The sequence below is a fragment of the Lolium perenne genome, chromosome 5 (assembly GCF_019359855.2).
Source record: "Lolium perenne isolate Kyuss_39 chromosome 5, Kyuss_2.0, whole genome shotgun sequence".
Taxonomy (NCBI): Eukaryota; Viridiplantae; Streptophyta; class Magnoliopsida; order Poales; family Poaceae; genus Lolium; species Lolium perenne.
In genome coordinates, this window is record NC_067248.2 from 226,149,323 (window position 1) to 226,168,957 (window position 19,635).

The window sequence follows — 19,635 nt, forward strand, 5'->3', positions numbered from 1 at the left end:
TGTCGTAATGCCCAATTAAATCTCACACTACTCATCATAACATGTATGTGCATGGTCATGCCCTCTTTATTTGTCAATTGCCCAACTGTAATTTGTTCACCCAACATGCTTATTCTTATCGGAGAGACACCTCTAGTGAACTGTGGACCCCGGTCCATTCTTTTAATCGAATACAATCTACTGCAATACTTGTTCTACTGTTTTCTGCAAACAACCATCATCCACACTATACATCTAATCCTTTGTTACAGCAAGCCGGTGAGATTGACAACCTCACTGTCACATTGGGGCAAAATAATTTGGTTGTGTTGTGCAGGTTCCACGTTGGCGCTGGAATCCCTGGTGTTGCGCCGCACTACACTCCGCCGCCATCAACCTTCAACGTGCTTCTTGGCTCCTACTGGTTCGATAAACCTTGGTTTCTTACTGAGGGAAAACTTGCCGCTGTACGCATCACACCTTCCTCTTGGGGTTCCTAACGGACGCGTGCTGTACGCGTATCAGACAGCAAGCGAACATGTAACAGAACTTGTTGGAAACGGTGTTTCAATGCTTAGAAACAAGGCCTAGGGATCATACTTTTACTAGTGGATACTCTCAACAATGATCACATAACTGAATAAATAAATGCTACTCTTAAACACTCTCTTGTTGGATAACAAACACCATTCATTGTGTAGGGCTACAAAAGCACACCTCAAGCCGGAGTAAACAAGCTCCACAACTTCCGGAGTTCATATTAAAGTAACCTCTAGAGTGCATAATAGACCGTTGCAATTTAGACCGTGTACTAACATAGCATACACACTGTCACCAATAGCTATGAAAGGGGGAATAGATCACATCAATACTATCATAGTATAATCTACAAGAGATTACAATCATAACTACGCCAAGTACTACATGATGCACACACTGTCAACTTTACATCATGGAGGAGGAATAAACTACTTTAATAACATCACTAGAGTAGCACATACATTAATAGTGATACAAAGCTCATGATCACATAAAGATCACACCATGGGAGAGAGAGATGAACCACATAGCTACCGGTAGAGCCCTCAGCCTCGGGGGAGAACTACTCCCTCCTCATCATGGGAGACAGCAACGGCGATGAAGATGGCGGTGGTGTCGATGGAGATGACTCCGGGGGCAATTCGCCGTCCCGGCGGCGTGCCGAAACAGAGATTCTGTCCCCCGAAACTTGTCTAAGCGATGGCGGCGGCTACGGAACTCTTCGTGGAATATCGTCGATTGTTTTAGGGTTTTCACATCTGGGAGCATATATAGGCGAAGGGGCGATGTCGGTGGAGTCCCGAGGTGGGGTCCCCACCTGGCGGCGTGGCAGAGGGGTGGCCCGCGCCCCCCTAGGGTGTGGGCACCTCGTGGCCCCCCTTCGTCTCTCCTTCGGACTCCATGAAGCCCCTGGAAAAATAAGAACGTGGCCTTTTGTTTCGTCCAATTCCGAGAATATTTCATGTGTAGAATTTCTGAAACCAAAAACAGCAGAAAACAGGAACTGGCACTTCGGCATCTCGTTAATAGGTTAGTTCCGGAAAATGCATAAAAACGATATAAAGTGTGAACAAAACATGTAGGTATTGTCATAAAACTAGCATGGAACATAAGAAATTATAGATACGTTTGAGACGTATCAAGCATCCCCAAGCTTAGTTCCTACTCGCCCTCGAGTAGGTAAACGATAACAAGGATAATTTCTGAAGTGACATGCTACTATCATAATCTTGATCAATACTATTGTAAAGCATATGAGATGAATGAAGTGATTCAAACCAATGGTAAAGATAATGACTAAACAACTGAATCATATAGCAAATACTTTTCATGAATAGTACTTTCAAGACAAGTATCAACAAGTCTTGCATAAGAGTTAACTCATAAAGCAATAGATTCTTAATAGAAGGTTATGAAACAACACAAAGGAAGATTTAAGTTTCAGCAATTGCTTTCAACTTTCAACATGTATATCTCATGGATAATTGTCAACACAAAGTAATATGATGAGTGCAAATAAGCAAGTATGTAAGAATCAATGCACACAGTTGACACAAGTGTTTGCTTCTAAGATAGAAAGAAGTAGGTAAACTGACTCAACATAAAGTAAAAGAAAGGCCCTTCGCAGAGGGAAGCAGGGATTACTCATGTGCTAGAGCTTTTTATTTTGAAAACATGGAAACAATTTTGTCAACGGTAGTAATAATTCATATGTGTTATGCATAAAACATCCTATAAGTTGCAAGCCTCATGCATCAAATACCAATAGTGCTCGCACCTTGTCCTAATTAGTTCGGATTTCCATGGATTATCATTGCATTACATATGTTTCAACCAAGTGTCACAAAGGGGTACCTCTATGCCACCTGTACAAAGGTCCAAGGAGATAGATCGCATTTGATTTCTCGTTTTTTGATAAATCTCAACTTGAGGAATCCATAACGGGACAACATAGAAAACAGATAATGGACTCCTCTTTAATGCTTAAGCATTCAACAACAGATAATATTCTCATAAGAGATTGAGGATTAATGTCCAAGCTGAAACTTCCACCATGATACATGGCTTTGGTTAGCGGCCCAATGTTCTTCTCTAACAATATGCATACTCAAACCATTCAACTCATGGCAAATCACCCTTACTTCAGACAAGACGAACATGCATAGCAACTCACATGATATTCAACAAAAGTGTAACAGTTGATGGCGTCCCCAGAAACATGGTTACATCTCAACAAGCAACTTATAAGAAATAAGATACATAAGCGACATATTCTTTACCACAATATTTTTAAGCTACTTTCCCATGAGCTATATATTGCAAAGACAAGGAATGAAATTTTAAAGGTAGCACGCAAGCAATTTACTTGGAATGGCAGAGAAATACCACATAGTAGGTAGGTATGGTGGACATAAATGGCATAAGTTTTGGCTCAAGGTTTTGGATGCACGAGAAGCATTCCCTCTCAGTACAAGGCTTTGGCTAGCAAGGTTGTTTGAAGCAAACACAAGTATGAACCGGTACAAAAAAACTTACATAAGAACATATTGCAAGCATTATAAGACTCTACACTGTCTTCCTTGTTGCTCAAACACTTTTACCAGAAAATATCTAGACTTTAGAGAGACCAATCATGCAAACCAAATTTCAACAAGCTCTACGGTAGTTCTCCACTAATAGGTTTAAACTACATGATGCAAGAGCTTAAACATGATCTATTTGAGAGCTCAAAACAATTGCCAAGTATCAAATTATTCAAGACCATATACCAATTACCACATGAAGCATTTTCTGTTTCCAACCAAATAGCAATAAATGCAGCAGCTTTTAACTTTTGCCATGAACATTAAAAGTAAAACTAAGAACACTAGTGTTCAATACAAAAAAGAGGAGCGTGTATCTCTCCCACACATGGATTGCTAGGATCCGAATTTATTCAGAGAATGAAAATAACAAAATGAAAATAAAACACACAGACGCTCCAAGTAAAGCACATAAGATGTGACGGAATAAAAATATAGTTTCACTAGAGGTGACCTGATAAGTTGTTGATGAAGAAGGGGATGCCTTGGGCATTCCCAAGCTTAGATGCTTGAGTCTTCTTGAAATATGCAGGGATGAACCACGGGGGCATCCCCAAGCTTAGACTTTTCACTCTTCTTGATCACATTATATCATCCTCCTCCCTTGATCCTTGAAAACTTCCTCCACACCAAACTCAAAACAATCTCATTAGAGGGTAAGTGCATAATCAAAAATTCACATGTTCAGAGAGGACACAATCATTCCCAACACTTCTGGACATTACCCAAGGCTACTGAAATTTAATGGAGCAAAGAAATCCACTCAAACACAGTAAAAGAGGCAATGCGAAATAAAAGGCAGAATCTGTCAAAACAGAACAGTCCGTAAAGACGAATTTTGTCGAGGCACTTAACTTGCTCAGATGAAAAAGCTCAAATTTAATGAAAGTTGCGTACATATCTGAGGATTACTCATGAATTTTTGCAGATTTTTTAGAATCTCCTACAGAGAGATTAACTCAAATTCGTGACAGCTAAAAATCTGTTTCTGCGCAGGAATCCAAATCTAGTATCAACTTTAATATCAAAGACTTTACTTGGCACAACAATGCAATAAAATAAAGATAAGGAGAGGTTGCTACAGTAGTAACAACTTCCAAGACACAACAAAACAGTAGCAAAATAAAAACATGGGTTATCTACCAAGAAGTGCTTTCTTTATGGCCATTTAAGATGGGCTCAGTAATTTTAATGATGCACTCGCAAGAAATAAGAGTTGAAGCAAAAGAGAGCATCAAAAAGCAAATTCAAAACAAATTTAAGCCTAACCCGCTTCCTATGCATAGGAATCTAGTACACAAATAAATTCATGAAGAACAAAGTGACAAGCATAGGAAGATAAAACACGAGTAACTTCAAAATTTTCAGCATGTAGAGAGGTGTTTTAGTACCATGAAAATTTCTACAACCATATTTTCCTCTCTCATAATAATTTCCAATAGCATCATGAACAAACTCAACAATATAACTATCACATAAAGCATTCTTATTCACATGCATAAAAGTATCATTACTCTCCACATAAGCATAATCAATTTTATTAGTAATAGTGGGAGTAAAACTATCACAACCATCATTGTAATCATCATAAATTGCAGGCATGGTATAATCATAATAAACTTTATCTTCCATAGTCGGTGGCACCAAAATACCACTATCATTATAATAATCATAAATGGGAGGCAAAGTATCATCAAAGAAAATTTTCTCCTCAAAACTTGGGGGACTAAAAATATCACAACCAGCTTCCCCAAGCTTAGAATTTTCCATAGCATTAGAAACAATGGTGTTCAAAGCATTCATACTAATAAAATTGCCATTAGCATGCATATAAAGTTCCATAGGTTTTTAAATTTTCTCTTCAAACACCTCATGTCCTAACTCAAGATAAATTTCATAAAGATATCTAATTTTTGTTGTTGTTTTCCATTAAGCCTAACTAGTGAAATAAAAAAAAGAAACAAAAAGATGCAATTGCAGGATCTAAAGGAAATAGTTTCGAGCACTCACACACTGGCAACAGTGCTAGGAAATAGCTTAGTAGTCGGAGGATGTGAATACCTTTTTACCTTACCTCCCCGGTAATGGCGCCAGAAAATAGCTTGATGTCTACGCACGCTTCTATTCTTGTAGACAGTGTTGGGCCTCCAAGAGCAGAGGTTTGTAGAACAGCACAAGTTTCCCTTAAGTGAATCACCCAAGGTTTATCGAACTCAGGGAGGTAGAGGTCAAAGATATCCCTCTCAAGCAACCCTGCAATTAAGATACAAGAAGTCTCTTGTGTCCCCAACACACCTAATACACTTGTCAGATGTATAGGTGCACTAGTTCGGCGAAGAGATAGTGAAATACAAGTAATACAGATGATTGTAAGTAGCAATTGCAATCTGAAATATAAATGGCAGCAAGCGAACATGTAACAGAACTTGTTGGAAACGGTGTTTCAATGCTTAGAAACAAGGCCTAGGGATCATACTTTCACTAGTGGACACTCTCAACAATGATCACATAACTGAATAAATAAATGCTACTCTTAAACACTCTCTTGTTGGATAACAAACATCATTCATTGTGTAGGGCTACAAAAGCACACCTCAAGCCGGAGTAAACAAGCTCCACAACTTTCGGAGTTCATATTAAAGTAACCTCTAGAGTGCATAATAGACCGTTGCAATTTAGACCGAGTACTAACATAGCATACACACTCTCACCAATAGCTATGAAAGGGGGAATAGATCACATCAATATTATCATAGTAATAGTTAACTTCATAATCTACAAGAGATTACAATCATAACTACGCCAAGTACTACATGATGCACACACTGTCAACTTTACATCATGGAGGAGGAATAAAGTACTTTAATAACATCACTAGAGTAGCACATAGATTAATAGTGATACAAAGCTCATGATCACATAAAGATCACACCATGGGAGAGAGAGATGAACCACATAGCTACCGGTAGGGCCCTCAGCCTCGGGGGAGAACTACTTCCTCCTCATCATGGGAGACAGCAACAACGATGAAGATGGCGGTGGTGTCGATGGAGATGACTCTGGGGGCAATTCCCCGTCCCGGCGGCGTGCCGAAACAGAGATTCTGTCCCCCGAAACTTGTCTTCGCGATGGCGGCGACTACGGAACTCTTCGTGGAATATCGTCGATTGTTTTAGGGTTTTCACATTTGGGAGCATATATAGGCGAAGGGGCGATGTCGGTGGAGTCCCGAGGTGGGGTCCCCACCTGGCGGCGCGGCAGAGGGGTGGCCCGCGCCCCCCTAGGGTGTGGGCACCTCGTGGCCCCCCTTCGTCTCTCCTTCGGACTCCATGAAGCCCCTGGAAAAATAAGAACGTTGCCTTTTGTTTCGTCCAATTCCGAGAATATTTCCTGTGTAGAATTTCTGAAACCAAAAACAACAGAAAACAGGAACTGGCACTTCGGCATCTCGTTAATAGGTTAGTTCTGGAAAATGCATAAAAACGATATAAAGTGTGAACAAAACATGTAGGTATTGTCATAAAACTAGCATGGAACATAAGAAATTATAGATACGTTTGAGACGTATCAACAACATGTAATAACAAGAGAGAAAACTAACACACATTAATACTTGAAACTATAGATCATCTTAGATTCATCTCATATACATTCTAGGGTTTCTCCATCTCCCCAAGAACTAATAAGACTACTCACACATGGAGACAATCAAGAACATCATCATAATCTTGTGGAATAAATTAAAGGAATGGAACGAATTCGAATACAAATCCACAATAGCGTTCAAGATTACAACTATGGTTGGAGGATGATGGTGATGAAGGTGCAGTGGTTGATGATGATGAAGGGGATGATGCCTTGTCCTCCGAGGATCCACGTAGCAGCCCCGATCTTGTCTTCTCCGAAGTTCCCTCTTGAGATCTGATTTGGGATAGTCTTTCTTGGTTTCGCGAAGCTGTGTGTGTCTGATCTCTGATCCGTCTGCGGGAGGTGAAAGTATTTTACAAGGCGGTGCTCCTGGAGGGTGGTACGGGTGGATGGTACGGGCTGGTCCTGCCTGTACTGATGACCGTTAAAGCCCCTGGTATCCTCACGTGCAAAAATGATTTCTATCACGTCAAAATGCTAGGAAATGACAGATTTCATTGATATTTCATTATTGATTTATTATTTTAAGATCTTGTGTAGACAAGCATAAAAGGGCGCGGTAGCACGGTGAAATACAAAAATCCTACCACTACTTGATGATAACTTGATAAAATAGTAATGCAAAAACATGCTAAAAATGCACTCATCACTAGGGTTCACCCATGTGCACCAACAACATATGCTAAGCAAGATAAACAACTATGTGAAATCAAGATATATAACTTCAATCACTAAGGCTATCATAAAGTGAAGTGCATAAGTAAAGAGCTCCGGTATAGAAATAAATGAAGTACGCGGAGAGGATGATGTATCCCAAAGTTCATGTCTTGCGGGTGCTACTATCCGTTGGAGCGGTGTTGAGGCACAAGGCTCCACAAATGCCACGAAGTATTCACTATATTCTCTTCGAGCCTTCCCACCAAAAGGAAAGTCCTTGATCCACTATGGAACCTTGAGGGTGGTCATCGAACCAGCCGAGGCAATCTCGACAACTTAATTGGAGGCTTCTAAGAAATCGCTAGAATGCCTTACGCTTGAGAAATATCCAAAACTTAATTGGAGGCCCCAATAAAACCACTAAGATCACCAATTCATCTAGGGTCCATACACCCAAGAGGAACAAGCTTTGGGTACAAGCACCCAAGAGAAATATCTCACGAACTTTCACTTCCACATATCACCGCGGATAACACGAACCGATGCATCTAATTCAATGGAAAGAACCTCACTCTCAAATTACACCAAAGCAACAAAAGCTATTGGGAAAATAAGAGAGGAAGAACATAAGAGGATAACACCAAATTTCTTCAAGATCTATACCTAATGGGTTCTCCTCACAAAGAGAAGGATTTGGTTGGTTAAAATGTAGATCTAGATCTTCTCTCTCTTTTCATTCAAATAGGTGCAAGAATCATGGAGGGATTGGGGAGAAAGGAAGCTCAAGAATGTCAAGAGAGGAGGTCAAAAACATTCTCAAGAACGTGGAGAATTTTTGGGAAGAAGACCCCTTAAATTGCGCCCCACAGATCTAAATGTTGAAAAATGCGCAATAGTATTTTCCTGCTGCTCGAAATGGCTGGCCTAGCCAGACTCGTGTGGGCTATCCGGACTAGGTCTAGCCCATATTACTGCCTTCTCTGGAATTATCCTGGACCAAGGGGTCGGACTTGTATGGGTTGGCCAGACTTATCTAGCCAAACAAAAAATACCACTGAAACCGCCATAGCTTGAGCATCCCGATTCTGATTTTGATGATCTTGGGCTCTTTTCGAAGCTAGAAATGAGCTCTAAAATATCATTCTGAGAATAACCACAGTAAAACAATGGAGGGGGGAAATAAATGAATAATTTTTTAACCTATCTATAAGATATAAACTAGTAAAACCTGTAATATTGAAAAATGCAACACTTGAGTTAGAAAACTCCGATTTAGGTGATACCAATTCTGCTGGAAAGTGGATGAAAAGAGATACCACATAAAAATTTAAAATCTTAAGAACAAGTGGTATATTTTACATGAATTTAGAGGTGAAACCTCTTAATATGAAGAATCGGGGAAATCTCCAATATTGAAAACACAACAAGTATTTCAATGCAGAATCCATTTTCGATGAATTAGAATTTTTCATGAGAATAAGCACAAACTCTAAAATACCATAAGGATAAAGATTCAAACAAAAACCAAGAAATATGATGTAAGGATGCAAAGGTTTAAGGTCTCTCCGAACGATACAATCAAGTTACTCACTCGAGAGCCCTCTTGATAGTACGACCAACTATCCTATAAACCGGTCTCCCAATTACACGACGAGACCAGTAAGAAAGAACCCCATCAATAGAAAACCTTAACCTTGCGCATTCCGCTTGAACTATATGGTGACGATCTTGACTGCATCAAGTTGGAACGTCTTTCTTGATCGTGCTTGCTAGATGAAGTCTTATGGATTGCTCCCTCATACTCCACTATGGGAGAGACACTTCTTCGTCATATCTTCATATACCCATGATCACCATATAGATGATATGATTCAAGCATATGATCTATTCGAGATGGCTCATCTTAAACTTCCACTTCATTTTTTGTTTCTTCGTAGTGTTGATGTCTTGAAGAGATCTCACTTCATATTATTCTTCAAGATATACTTGTCACTTATCTTCTTCATTTCTTCTTGCAATATTGAAGCCAATATATGGTTCAAGCATTGTCTATGGACAAATCCTACAAGTATAACTCAATACAAACATTAATTTATAAGGATTATCATTAATTACTAAAAGCACACATGGAGACTTCATGCACTTTTATAAGTCAGTTTCATTCAAAGTAGGTTGGTGAAGGGGTGGCTTGGGATTGGTTTCTAGAGATGAGGGAGTGGCTTGGGATGGGGATGTGGAGCTTGAGGGGAGGCCATGGTGGATTAGAAAGGAGTTATAGATCAAGGGAATGGGAACGAGACGATGGACAAAAGGGATTCAACGGCGCCGCGAGCGGCATGGGAAGCAACAGCATGTGAGTTTCGGAATCGCCTAGGGTTTAGAGAGACGTCATACCGCTAGACATTTCGAGAATACATTGTTCAGTTGATCCAAGCTGGTGATTTGCTAAGAGCATCTCTAGTCGCGTCCCCCAAACCGTCCTCCAAAGCGATCTGGGGCGCGCCGGACAAAAAAACATTCCCAGCAGCGTCCCCAAAAGCCGCTTTTTGTCCGGCGCGGCCCGATACGGTGTCCGGCGCCCCGAGCCCATCCTCGCCCCACAGGGGACGCTCCGGGCACACCGGACACAACGAAAAGCGAGGCGAGGCGTGGCGGGACCGACGCGTCAGCGGCTCGATCGGAAGCCTAAAACCCCGTCGCCTACCTTTGGTCAAGCGATGTTAATGGCATCCTAGTTTTCCCAGGTGACGCAGGGACGCGTCTCGTCATGCATGGCCACGTGGCTGTCCGCGCCGGCGTTATTGCGTGCAACCACCCGCTGCCGCTTCGCCTGCCGCCGCTGTACATTAAGAGGCCCTGCGGTTCATCCCAATCTCTTGCCGCTCCCAAATCTTCTCCTCGCCGCCCCCAGATCTTCTCCTCGCCGTACCAAGCAATGTCGTCATCCTCCCGCAAGATCGTCGTGGCGAACGGCTTCGGCCGCGGTAGCCTCACCGTGAAGGAGGCGTGGACGCTGTACCACGCGGGATATCCCGTCCCACCGGACATGCGCTTGCCAAGAAGCGGCGGCTGGAAGATGGTCGTGAATGGCATAGGCGTCCCACCACCATCGACGCCGGGCACAGAGCGCTGGAAGGACGCCATCAGGGCCTGACGGGCTGCACTCGACACCGAGGAGCGGGCCGATCCGACCTGGGCGGCCAAAAACAACGACGCCATGTGGGGCACCTACTTCCAGGCGCTGTACGACATGGAGATGCACATCACCACCGGCCTCGTCGGTGGGCCGAACAGTTGGAACAGGGACGGGCGCGCCCTGTTCTTGGGCGTTCCGGGGCATTCCGGGGCGCACCCTGCAGAACGTCATCCACGACATCCACAACAGCGCTCCAAGGTTGGAGGCGCCATCCTCACTGCCACCGTCTCCCGCAGCGCAAGGGCAGCCGAGGAGGACGTACTTGTCCTCCTCCAATTGTTCCTCCTCAAGACCGACCCGATCGACACCGTCCTCGTCGTACCGCTCCGTGCCCTACACTGTCCCCAGTCGCGTGGTGAAGGAGGAGCCGGCGATGCCCGTCAATCCGAGGCGCGGCGACAGCAAGAGAGGCACGACGGTGCCCTCCTCACCCCGAAGCCGGAGGTAAAGGAGGAGCAGGATGACGAGGAAGCGTCGAAGGCGGCGCTGCTGGCGGAGTACGAGCGGCAGCAGTGGCTCATCGCCAGCAGCGACGACGCCGAGGACTTCTCAGGGCTGCGAGCGGCATACTTGGCGTCGCTGAACGACAAGGACGCCTGGAGAGGCGACGTAGAGACGGCGATCGCCATGTCCATCCGCCACACCGGCAAGCCGCTCGTGGACCTCACCGATGATGGCGAGCCAGGACCAAGCGACATGGTGAAGGACGAGCCCGTCGACGAGCCCGACGAGCGCGTCAAGCAAGAGGTCGTCACCGACGACATGTACAACTTCCACTAGTACTACGACGCTTCGGGCGCCGCAAATACTTCTGGATTAGGTTTAGTTTAAATTTAGTCGAATCTCGTTCGAACTATGTAATATATCCAAGTTTGGATGAATTTAATCGAATCTCGCTTAAGTTTTAAATTTTCAAAAAAATGTTTGAATGACGCGATTGGGAGTGACGTCCCTCAAACGCGACACGGAGAGACGCGATTGGAGAGACTCTAATACCTCCATCGATTTTGAGGTTTGCTATTCATTGTCTCACTTGAGAAAAGGAATTTTGGACTCGTATTTTCGCAAGGAAGAAAAGAAAAACATGTATTCGAACTCCATCGCACGACTCGTGTACGGCTGTGCTCACGTGCTGGCCGACGTAAACACACGGCTACCAAAAGTCCACGTCTGACGCGCCAATAAGCAGAAAGGCCCCCAAAACTACCACCGCAGGGTGCAAAACACCAAAGTCAGAGCAAAACCGACCTTTTCTAGGGGGGCAATCGAAAATGACACTTCCTAAATTTCCCGATCGCCTTGAACCCTACCAGCCCCTCCCCGTCGCCCCCGCGTTCCCCCAAATCCTCATCCGATTCCAAGCCGCAAAACCTCCCCAATCGGCCTCCGGCGCTCCCAGGTACGCCACGATCCGTCCTCAGGCCGCTCCGTATATCTCCGGGTTCCTGCTCAGGCCGGCCGCGCCGTCCGGATCTGGGGAGGAAACTCGGCGGATTTGACTTCTAGGGTTTCTCCGCTCTCGGCGCGCCCGGCGGGTCCATGAATCCCATGGGATACAACCAGTATGACAGCAGCGGTGAGTCGCCTCGAATCGACCGCCTTTTCTTGGTCCTTTGAACTTGGCCGGGCGGAAAAGCTCCGTTCTTTCGCTCGTAGCTCGTGAGATTCCTGGAGGAAAATCTCTCGAGGAGATTCACATGAGTGGAGGATACCAAAAACATGCGAATAGCCACTAGGTATAAATTGTGCCTCTTCCTTTCTAGCAACGCCGAGCCTGTAGATAACTGGAATTCTCAAAGTTGAACAACGTGTAAACACATTTGCATGGTCCTGATGTTATTGGAACAGAAAAAATACTTCCTTTTGCCAAACCCTTGGTGCTGCACATTGATTACTTGATGTATAAATACCTAGCCTTTCCTGACCAGTTGTAGGATTCTTGAACCTCTTGCAAAACTGTAAATTTGTATGTTTTATGATGACCCTTTACGTGCTTTCGTGTTAGCAAGACTCGCGGTCAAGCTCTGTATTTCAATATGCGGTTTCATTGATTCCTTTCCCTTGCCTGCAGGGACGGACGATGATCTCGCCCCGTCGCAAAATAGAGGAATGCGAGGCCGATCTTTCAGTGGGAATGGGAGAGCATCTGCTGGACCATTTCCTTATGCAAGGACACACAATGATTTGGAGAGCGAAGTGCATCTGGTTGAGCAGGAGGCCTACACTGGCGTTCTTAGAGCATTCAAAGTGCAATCTGATGCATTATCTTGGGTAAATATTAGTAGCAAACTGAAATTAGTGCCGATAGTCCCAGTAATCACTGTTTGTCCTCCTCTTTTAGGCTGGAAGTTAATAGTTACGCTTGTGCGCAGGATAAAGAAAGCCTGATTTCTGAACTCAGGAAAGAACTGAGAGTTTCTGATGAGGAACATAGGGATCTGTTAAACAAGGTGAATGAAGACGGAGCCATTCGTAGAATGAGGTCTTTGCTTACAGGATCCGATTCTTTCTTGCCTGAAACATGTTTTACTTAATCGTCATATTCTTATTTTATTTTTCATTTGTGTAAACTTACAATAGGGAGCTGAGACAGGGAGGTGGAACCCCGAGTGGGCTGCACCGTGGCGGCAGAGTTTTTCATGACGGAGAACCTGGGCCAGCTGCCAAGAGGCCACGACCATCTCATTTAATTCCTTCGCATTCTTCAGGCCTCCAGTCCCCTAATATGTCTTCACACTCAGTTCCCTCTTCTGCAAAGTGGGGACTGGCTTCAGCATCAAAGGGCAAAAGGGCTAAGTCGGTATGTTTGGAATACTCTGCGTCATGTTCATTTGCATTCGGGTCAATTTTATGGCGATCTGTTGATGCATGTACAGACCACGCCACTGGCATTACCATCCGTGGATCCAACTTCATTGATTAAACGGAAAGTTTTTACAAGATGGCCAGATGACAACAACTTCTATGAGGCCACTATAACCCGTTACAATCCTGCTACGGTCTGTTCTAAATTTTACTACTATTTTGCTCCTTGATGCAGATATGCATCTGTGTTAAGACTTACTCTCCTGGCCCATTTTCAGGGTGAGCATGCTCTTGTTTATGACATGGGCAAATCAACGGAGACATGGGAGTTAGTCAGGCTTTGTGATGTAAGCATTGTTTAAGTTTGTGATGCTTGAACTGTTATTTATCTTTCTTTTTCTTACTCCTTGTATGTTACCTGATTTGGTTATCTGCTTAGCACTGTACACCGTGTTGTATTTTCCTATGAATTTAAGCCGTACTGTTTTCTGTTTTTCAACCTTTTTGCTGCGAACTATACATTTTTATATGTTAATCTACTGAGTAACCCCAGTAATTTACCAGATACTGGCAGATCATGTGTCCAATACCATAGAAATTAAAGCTGTTGTCCAATACCATATCATGTCATAAATTTCGTAACATGGTACCTTTGGTGATCCATAGGGGCTGCAAATCGGCTTTGGACAACTAATCTATTTAACTATTAGCTGCATGAATATTTTGATTTTATATTGTTTCACTGGAGTATGGATTTATTTAGCCTGTCCACTCTACCGGGGATTAAATTTTACTAGCGTGACTGTCCAGAATGTCTGATTGCCAGTTTTTTAGTAAATAAATAACTATTGGACGAACAACCCTTCGACAGATGGCACCTGAAGATATAAGATGGGAACATGATGATGTATGGGGTCCTTCTGGTCCTATGTTACAGAGAAACCATAGCAACAATGGTACAGGGGCAATGGCAGGCAGGGGCAGAGGGAGGCTGTCTCAACCGCCAAATGGCATCAGCAGGAACATTGGTCAAATTGATGTGCCTAACACTCAAAGTATAGTGATAGAGGTAACTTTCTCTAGAAGGGTTCAGATATCACAAGGTACCGGATAGTGTTTGTTACTCACAATTTTATGTTCTCAACACAGGTGGAGAGGGTATTGTCAAATCCAAATGTACGTGAGATTGAAAAGGCAAAGAAACTGCTCACTGTGAGTTGACTCGTCTATCTTGATGTTGTACCCTGTCCAAAGTAGTCTATGATTAGGAAAGGCTTGCTTCTATTTCCACAAATCCTTTATTTGAGAATTGTAAGGAAAAAATGGTTGTACATGTAGGACCAGGAGCAGTCATTACTCGATGCAATTGCCAGTCTTGACGAGGCATCAGATGGTGAAAGTGGTAAGTTATTGGCCGAGTCTAAAATGCACTGTAAAAGTAATATCATCGAAGGGCAAGTAATCTGAATTGGTTTAGTGGTGTTCTGGATGATTACCTTGCGTCATGTCAATCAGTAGAAACCATGGTGATTGAAATTCTACCCAGGATCTTGAGGAATGCTAGATGAATTTTATTGATTTCTGACTTATGTTTTGCATTTCGGTAGTCGGCCTTCCTAGATACTGCCTATCTGCAATCATCATTACTACTTTGCCTATTTCACTAAGCAGTCTTCATATACAGAGGATATGGCCACGGAAGCCCGAATGGGTCCTGCTGGTGATCACATGGGTGGGAACGGCATTGCCTGTTAGTCGTTACTAGCAGTACCGGAAGATTAGTAGGACTTTTTTTTGGACCACCTTCCTGAATCACTGGACAAAGAAGCCATGTGATGAAAAACTGGACTGCCAAGAGCCGACGAGCTGTTGCTCCATGAGATGAATAGATTTGGCAGCTCAAAAGTCAGACCTGGGAATGGCGGATAGGATGGGGAAACTTTTGTGGTGCCTCTCCTTGAAGTGATCATGTTGGTGGTATTTCCTCTAGTGAACTAGAAGTGACGCTGATCTTCTAGACATTGTTAGTAACATAACTTGGCAGAAGATTATTGTGCTGAGGGCAGAGAGCTGAGTAAACCCTCTGGCCGCAATGTATGTGCACTGAGTTTTGCAGTGGGCATAATCTGTACTGTAATGTACAAAATACTGGACGCTTTCTCCTAGCTTTTAGCAATGTATTTGGAACAATAAGTATTTAGCAAAAACTGTGGACTACCAACTGGTGCCTTCTCTATCTTTCTCAAAGGAAGAAAAAAGCTGTTGTCCTGACAGCTGTTGGTTGTGCGGTAGTGCGTATCAGGTTAGTAAGGAAGATATCAACACTTCAACAAGCAAGCGGGGATAGCTCAGTTGGGAGAGCGTCAGACTGAAGATCTGAAGGTCGCGTGTTCGATCCACGCTCACCGCATTGTGCTTTTTTGCTAATTATTTTTTCCTTTTGGAAATTCAGAGCATAGGGCTGACAAAGTATGCAATACCTGGTACAGGAGACGTCCAGTACACACCTGTTTCTCATCTCTCGTTCTCTCTCGATGCCAACGTTTGTTCTACACGGCTGCTCATTGAGACGCTTTGCTGCTCGCATCGCCTCCATCTCCGTTACGTAACGAGTGGGTGTGAAGGAGCTAGCACCGCAAAGGTAGCAGTACTCCAGTTTAAACAAACAGATAGTACGTGTTATTGGGGATTCGGCAACCAGTTTAAACTTTAAACTTGAGACATTGCATGCCAAAAGGATAACCGATCTGTTAGTCCGATTACAGCATGTGAGTTCAGTGGGTTTACCGACTAGTCTACGAGGACAAGTGGACAACCGCAAACACCCTAAGCTAGCTACTAGTACATGATTTACACACAAAAGCTCAAGCAATCGCTTCCTAATCCCTACACAGGGCCTATCTCTACTGGCTACATCTACCTAGCAGCTAAACATTCAAATCCTATGACTTCTTGCCACCCCGCCTGGACGACGACGAGGACCTCTCCGACCTGTTCACCTTGGCCCGCTTGGCCGGCGGTGGAGTCACCGAAGGAGCGGCTCGCTTCACCGGGGGCCGCCCGACGCTCCTCTTGGCCCCGGCAGCCTTGCCGCCTCTCCCGCGGCCGGCGCTCTTCCTGCCAGGCCCCCTTCTCTTGGGCTGCTCCTCCTCCTCCTCGTCCTTGGCCGGCGCGGACCGCTTCCGCTTCGTCAGCGGCGACCCCCTCTTCTTCGTGGTCGACGCGCCCTGGTTCAGCCGCTTCAGAAAGTCCACCGCGATCCGCTTCTTGGGTAGCCCACCACCGGCGGCCGTGGTGCCCTCGGCGTCGCTCTTCTTGTTGCTGTCGGACTCCGTGGCCGCTGCGGCGGCTTCAGCGGCGGCCTTGGCAGCTAACGCCTTGGCCGAGTTCTTGCCGGGGCCTCGTGTCTTCTTCGTCCTCGTACCCCACGCTTTGTCACTGGGCGCCACGTCCACGTCCACGTCCGTGGCCTTCTTCTCGCCGTCGGTCTCCTCCTGAGGTTGGCAGGGGACCTCGCTGGCCTTGTCAGCAGTAGTCTCTTCCTTCTTGGCAGCAGCGACGGCCGCCGCGGCGGCGGACTTGGCGATGGAGCTCCTCTTGCGGCAGAAGATGAGCGGCTTGGCGGCCTTCTGGATGAGCGGGCCGACGATGTCCGCCTCGGCCCTCCGCGTATCTGCTGCCGCGGCCAGAGCGGCGGCCGTGACGGTTTTGACGAGCAGCTCCCGCTTGGGGTTGGGCGCGGGCTCGCGGAGCGAGGCGGAGACCTGCGCGGAGACGAGCCGGAGCGCGTCGAGCGCGGCGGCGGCGTGGTCGGGCGCGTGGCGCGGCAGGTAGACGGCGGCGTTGGCGCAGAGCAGCAGCAGGTCGCGGTACAGCTCGGGGCTCGGGTAGCCGCCGGCTGTGGCGTCGTCCAGCCTCCGGCGCATGGCGTCCAGGTCCACGTGCCGCCTGATCGTGCCCCGGTACGACTCGCTCTCCTGCAGGGCGAAGCACGTGAATAAAGAATTACGAAGAAAATCGGACAGGAGGTGGGGGCGAAAAAAAAAAGCGAGCTGCTGAAGAGAAAAATATCTGGTGTAACTGGAGGTGGACGGCGACCCGTGTGATCGCTACGCGGCACCCAACTAGTAGTACGTGCGATAAGGAATCGATGAGTGGACGTATACGGATCAACGAACCCGCAAATGGCAGTCACTTCCCTCTAAAATTATCTTCCCCGACACGATCCCTCAAAAAAAAAACTTCATCCGCAAAAAATAAATAAATTCCGTGAGACGAACAGGAACTAGACGGACGTTATCGTCGGCTATCGCAGCCTTCCATCGCTGATGAGTGCCCTCAGGCTTCGATGACTTGAACGGCAGAGAATTTCGCGAGCATCAGCTGGCGCACACGCACGCTGCGGCAAGCGGGAACTGAACTACGCCCACCTACCGCAAGCAGCTTGCCTGTGTGGTGAGGTGAGGTCAGGTCACCGAACCATTTGGGAAGGGACCGCCCTGGTCACACGTTGGTTACGGTCACGTAAACCGGGCGGGCATGGCCGATCAGTAGTGCTCCTACGCTCATCAATCATGCCGCGTGCGTGCGTGCCAGCCCGACCCGCCCTATCCGTATAACCAGACCACTTGATCATTTTTATTGAGATGCACTTGATCATTACTAATGGCGTCACGGGGGGACCCACCGCCTGACAGGCTTAACCCTTTGGTTTTCACCGTGCACGTCCAGATTCTAACCTAGATGCCAGAGCACGCCGGCCGGTGAAGAGAAACAGAAGAAGGTTTGGATGGAAGGACGGGGCGGTAATTCCCACGGGGATTTTTACCTGGCTCTCCTGTAGGCGCTCGAAGACGGGGCCGAACCTGGCCGCGACCCTGTCGAGCAGCGCGGCGAGCGGCTGCGCGGACGCCGCCTCCTCGCACTCCTCCTCGCCGCCCTTCCGCCCGCCGCGCCGGCACAGGCTCGCCGAGCTCCCCTTCGACGCCGCCATCGACTCGCCCGACGCCTCCTGCTTCGCATCCCCCTCCTCCTCCCCTTTGATGATCTTCAGATCTGTGGAGTTGGACTCCCGGCACGACCGCCCGGGCTCCTCGCTCCCCTCGCCGGTCACCCCCTCCGGCTTCGCCGTCGTCGCCTCGCCGGACCCCGACGCGCTCCGCGACCGCGACCGCGACCGCTCCTCCTTCATCAGCTCCACCTTGCTCTGCAGCGTCCTGATGAGACAAAAAAAAATTCCAAACCAAATCAAAAACCACCCAAAACAAAACAATGTTTTCGCGCATCGAACGGTCGGTACAACGCTGGCGGTGAAGGGGTATTCCTTTGCTCAAAGCGTTGGTTCGGATTTCGTTATACTCACACGATGGAGAGATCGCATCGCTCCACCTCGCGCCGGAGCTCCGCCACGCGCAGCCGCCGCAGCTCGTCCAGCCACGCGTCCGCGGCCGACGCGTCGGGGTCCTCCACCTCCCCATGCCCCAGCCCCTCCGCGGCCTCCTCCTCCGCCTCGTCGGCGCCGGCGGCGGCGACGACGACGGAGAAGCGGCGGTGGAGGTGGCGGAACCGGAGGCGGCAGCTGCGGGGCGTGAGGCGGGGGCGGGCCGCCAGCGGGCTGCGCGTCTGCACCTCCGTCGCCACCGCCTCCCAGCTCGCCGTGCCGTGCCGGCTCACCGCGCACGCCAGCACCAGCTCCTCCAGCGTGCCCCAGATCTCGCCGCCCGCCGCCGGCGACACGTCTGATCCGTCCGTCATCATGCGTTCAAACTCGAACAACCACTCCTGCCGCTGCTGCTACTGGTGGTGGTGGTGCCGTCTCAGGTCCCCTTGCCCTGCCCTGCTCCCACCTCTGTTATTTTTTTCCTCGTCAACTTTTTCCTTCTTCTTCCCTCACCTCGGCTTTCATCTTTATTTGAAACACATATACGGCTTCAGCGTCCTAGCGCACGGGCTCGCAAGCGCACGGAATTTCTTCGTATCTCAGGGGCGTTTCTGCCTTCTGGGACAAGGTGGGGCGAGGGAGAGCCATTTTCAAACTGGGGCCCACAGCTGGTTGTTTTCCCTATAATGCCCATACTACCCCTGATCAGCAACTAGTACTACGCACTACCGTTATTCTGACGAGGCAAAAAGCGCGCAAAATTTTAAAAAATAATAATATAACGAAGCTGTTGCATTCCATCACTGTACGAAACTGTACATGGCCACAGACCAGAAAGTATACCGTCA

General features: G+C 46.8%; 2 protein-coding genes and 1 non-coding gene across 4 annotated transcripts; 2 read left to right on the forward strand and 1 right to left on the reverse strand.

Annotated features, from left to right (window-relative positions):
- The first annotated feature begins 11,887 nt into the window (after nt 1-11,887).
- LOC127302116 (protein EMSY-LIKE 3) lies at nt 11,888-15,624 on the forward strand. Of its 2 annotated transcripts, none has more exons than XM_051332472.2 (10): nt 11,888-12,178; nt 12,674-12,873; nt 12,975-13,084; nt 13,183-13,402; nt 13,479-13,601; nt 13,686-13,754; nt 14,279-14,476; nt 14,557-14,619; nt 14,746-14,809; nt 15,092-15,624. In XM_051332472.2, the coding sequence occupies exons 1-10, from the start codon at nt 12,142-12,144 to the stop codon at nt 15,160-15,162; spliced, it is 1,155 nt and encodes a 384-aa protein (XP_051188432.1). In that variant the 5' UTR covers nt 11,888-12,141; the 3' UTR covers nt 15,163-15,624. The 2 variants fall into 2 exon arrangements, with proteins under 2 accessions (XP_051188432.1, XP_051188433.1); XM_051332473.2 differs by lacking the exon at nt 11,888-12,178 and adding an exon at nt 12,200-12,338.
- Nucleotides 15,625-15,744: 120 nt separating this feature from the next.
- On the forward strand, nt 15,745-15,817 carry TRNAF-GAA (transfer RNA phenylalanine (anticodon GAA)). Its single transcript has one exon. It is a non-coding gene; the product is annotated as a tRNA-Phe (tRNA).
- Nucleotides 15,818-16,108: 291 nt separating this feature from the next.
- On the reverse strand, nt 16,109-19,310 carry LOC127302115 (uncharacterized). The gene is made up of 3 exons (XM_051332471.2): nt 18,770-19,310; nt 18,236-18,623; nt 16,109-17,384 (listed from the first exon to the last, which is right to left on the reverse strand). Exons 1-3 carry the CDS (start codon nt 19,162-19,164, stop codon nt 16,350-16,352), a joined length of 1,818 nt encoding a protein of 605 aa, XP_051188431.1. The 5' UTR covers nt 19,165-19,310; the 3' UTR covers nt 16,109-16,349.
- Between the last annotated feature and the right edge of the window lie 325 nt (nt 19,311-19,635).

Excerpts from the sequence above, each read along its gene's own strand:
- LOC127302115 (XM_051332471.2), bottom strand. The coding sequence starts at position 19,164 with ATGATGACGGACGGATCAGACGTGTCGCCGGCGGCGGGCGGCGAGATC. Across the intron at positions 18,624-18,769 it reads CGATGCGATCTCTCCATCGT|GACGCTGCAGAGCAAGGTGG; the intron begins GTGAGTATAACG and ends TTGTCTCATCAG. Across the intron at positions 17,385-18,235 it reads AGCGCCTACAGGAGAGCCAG|GAGAGCGAGTCGTACCGGGG; the intron begins GTAAAAATCCCC and ends TTCGCCCTGCAG.
- LOC127302116 (XM_051332472.2), top strand. The coding sequence starts at position 12,142 with ATGAATCCCATGGGATACAACCAGTATGACAGCAGCG. Across the intron at positions 14,477-14,556 it reads CTCAAAGTATAGTGATAGAG|GTGGAGAGGGTATTGTCAAA; the intron begins GTAACTTTCTCT and ends TTCTCAACACAG. Across the intron at positions 14,810-15,091 it reads GGCATCAGATGGTGAAAGTG|AGGATATGGCCACGGAAGCC; the intron begins GTAAGTTATTGG and ends CTTCATATACAG.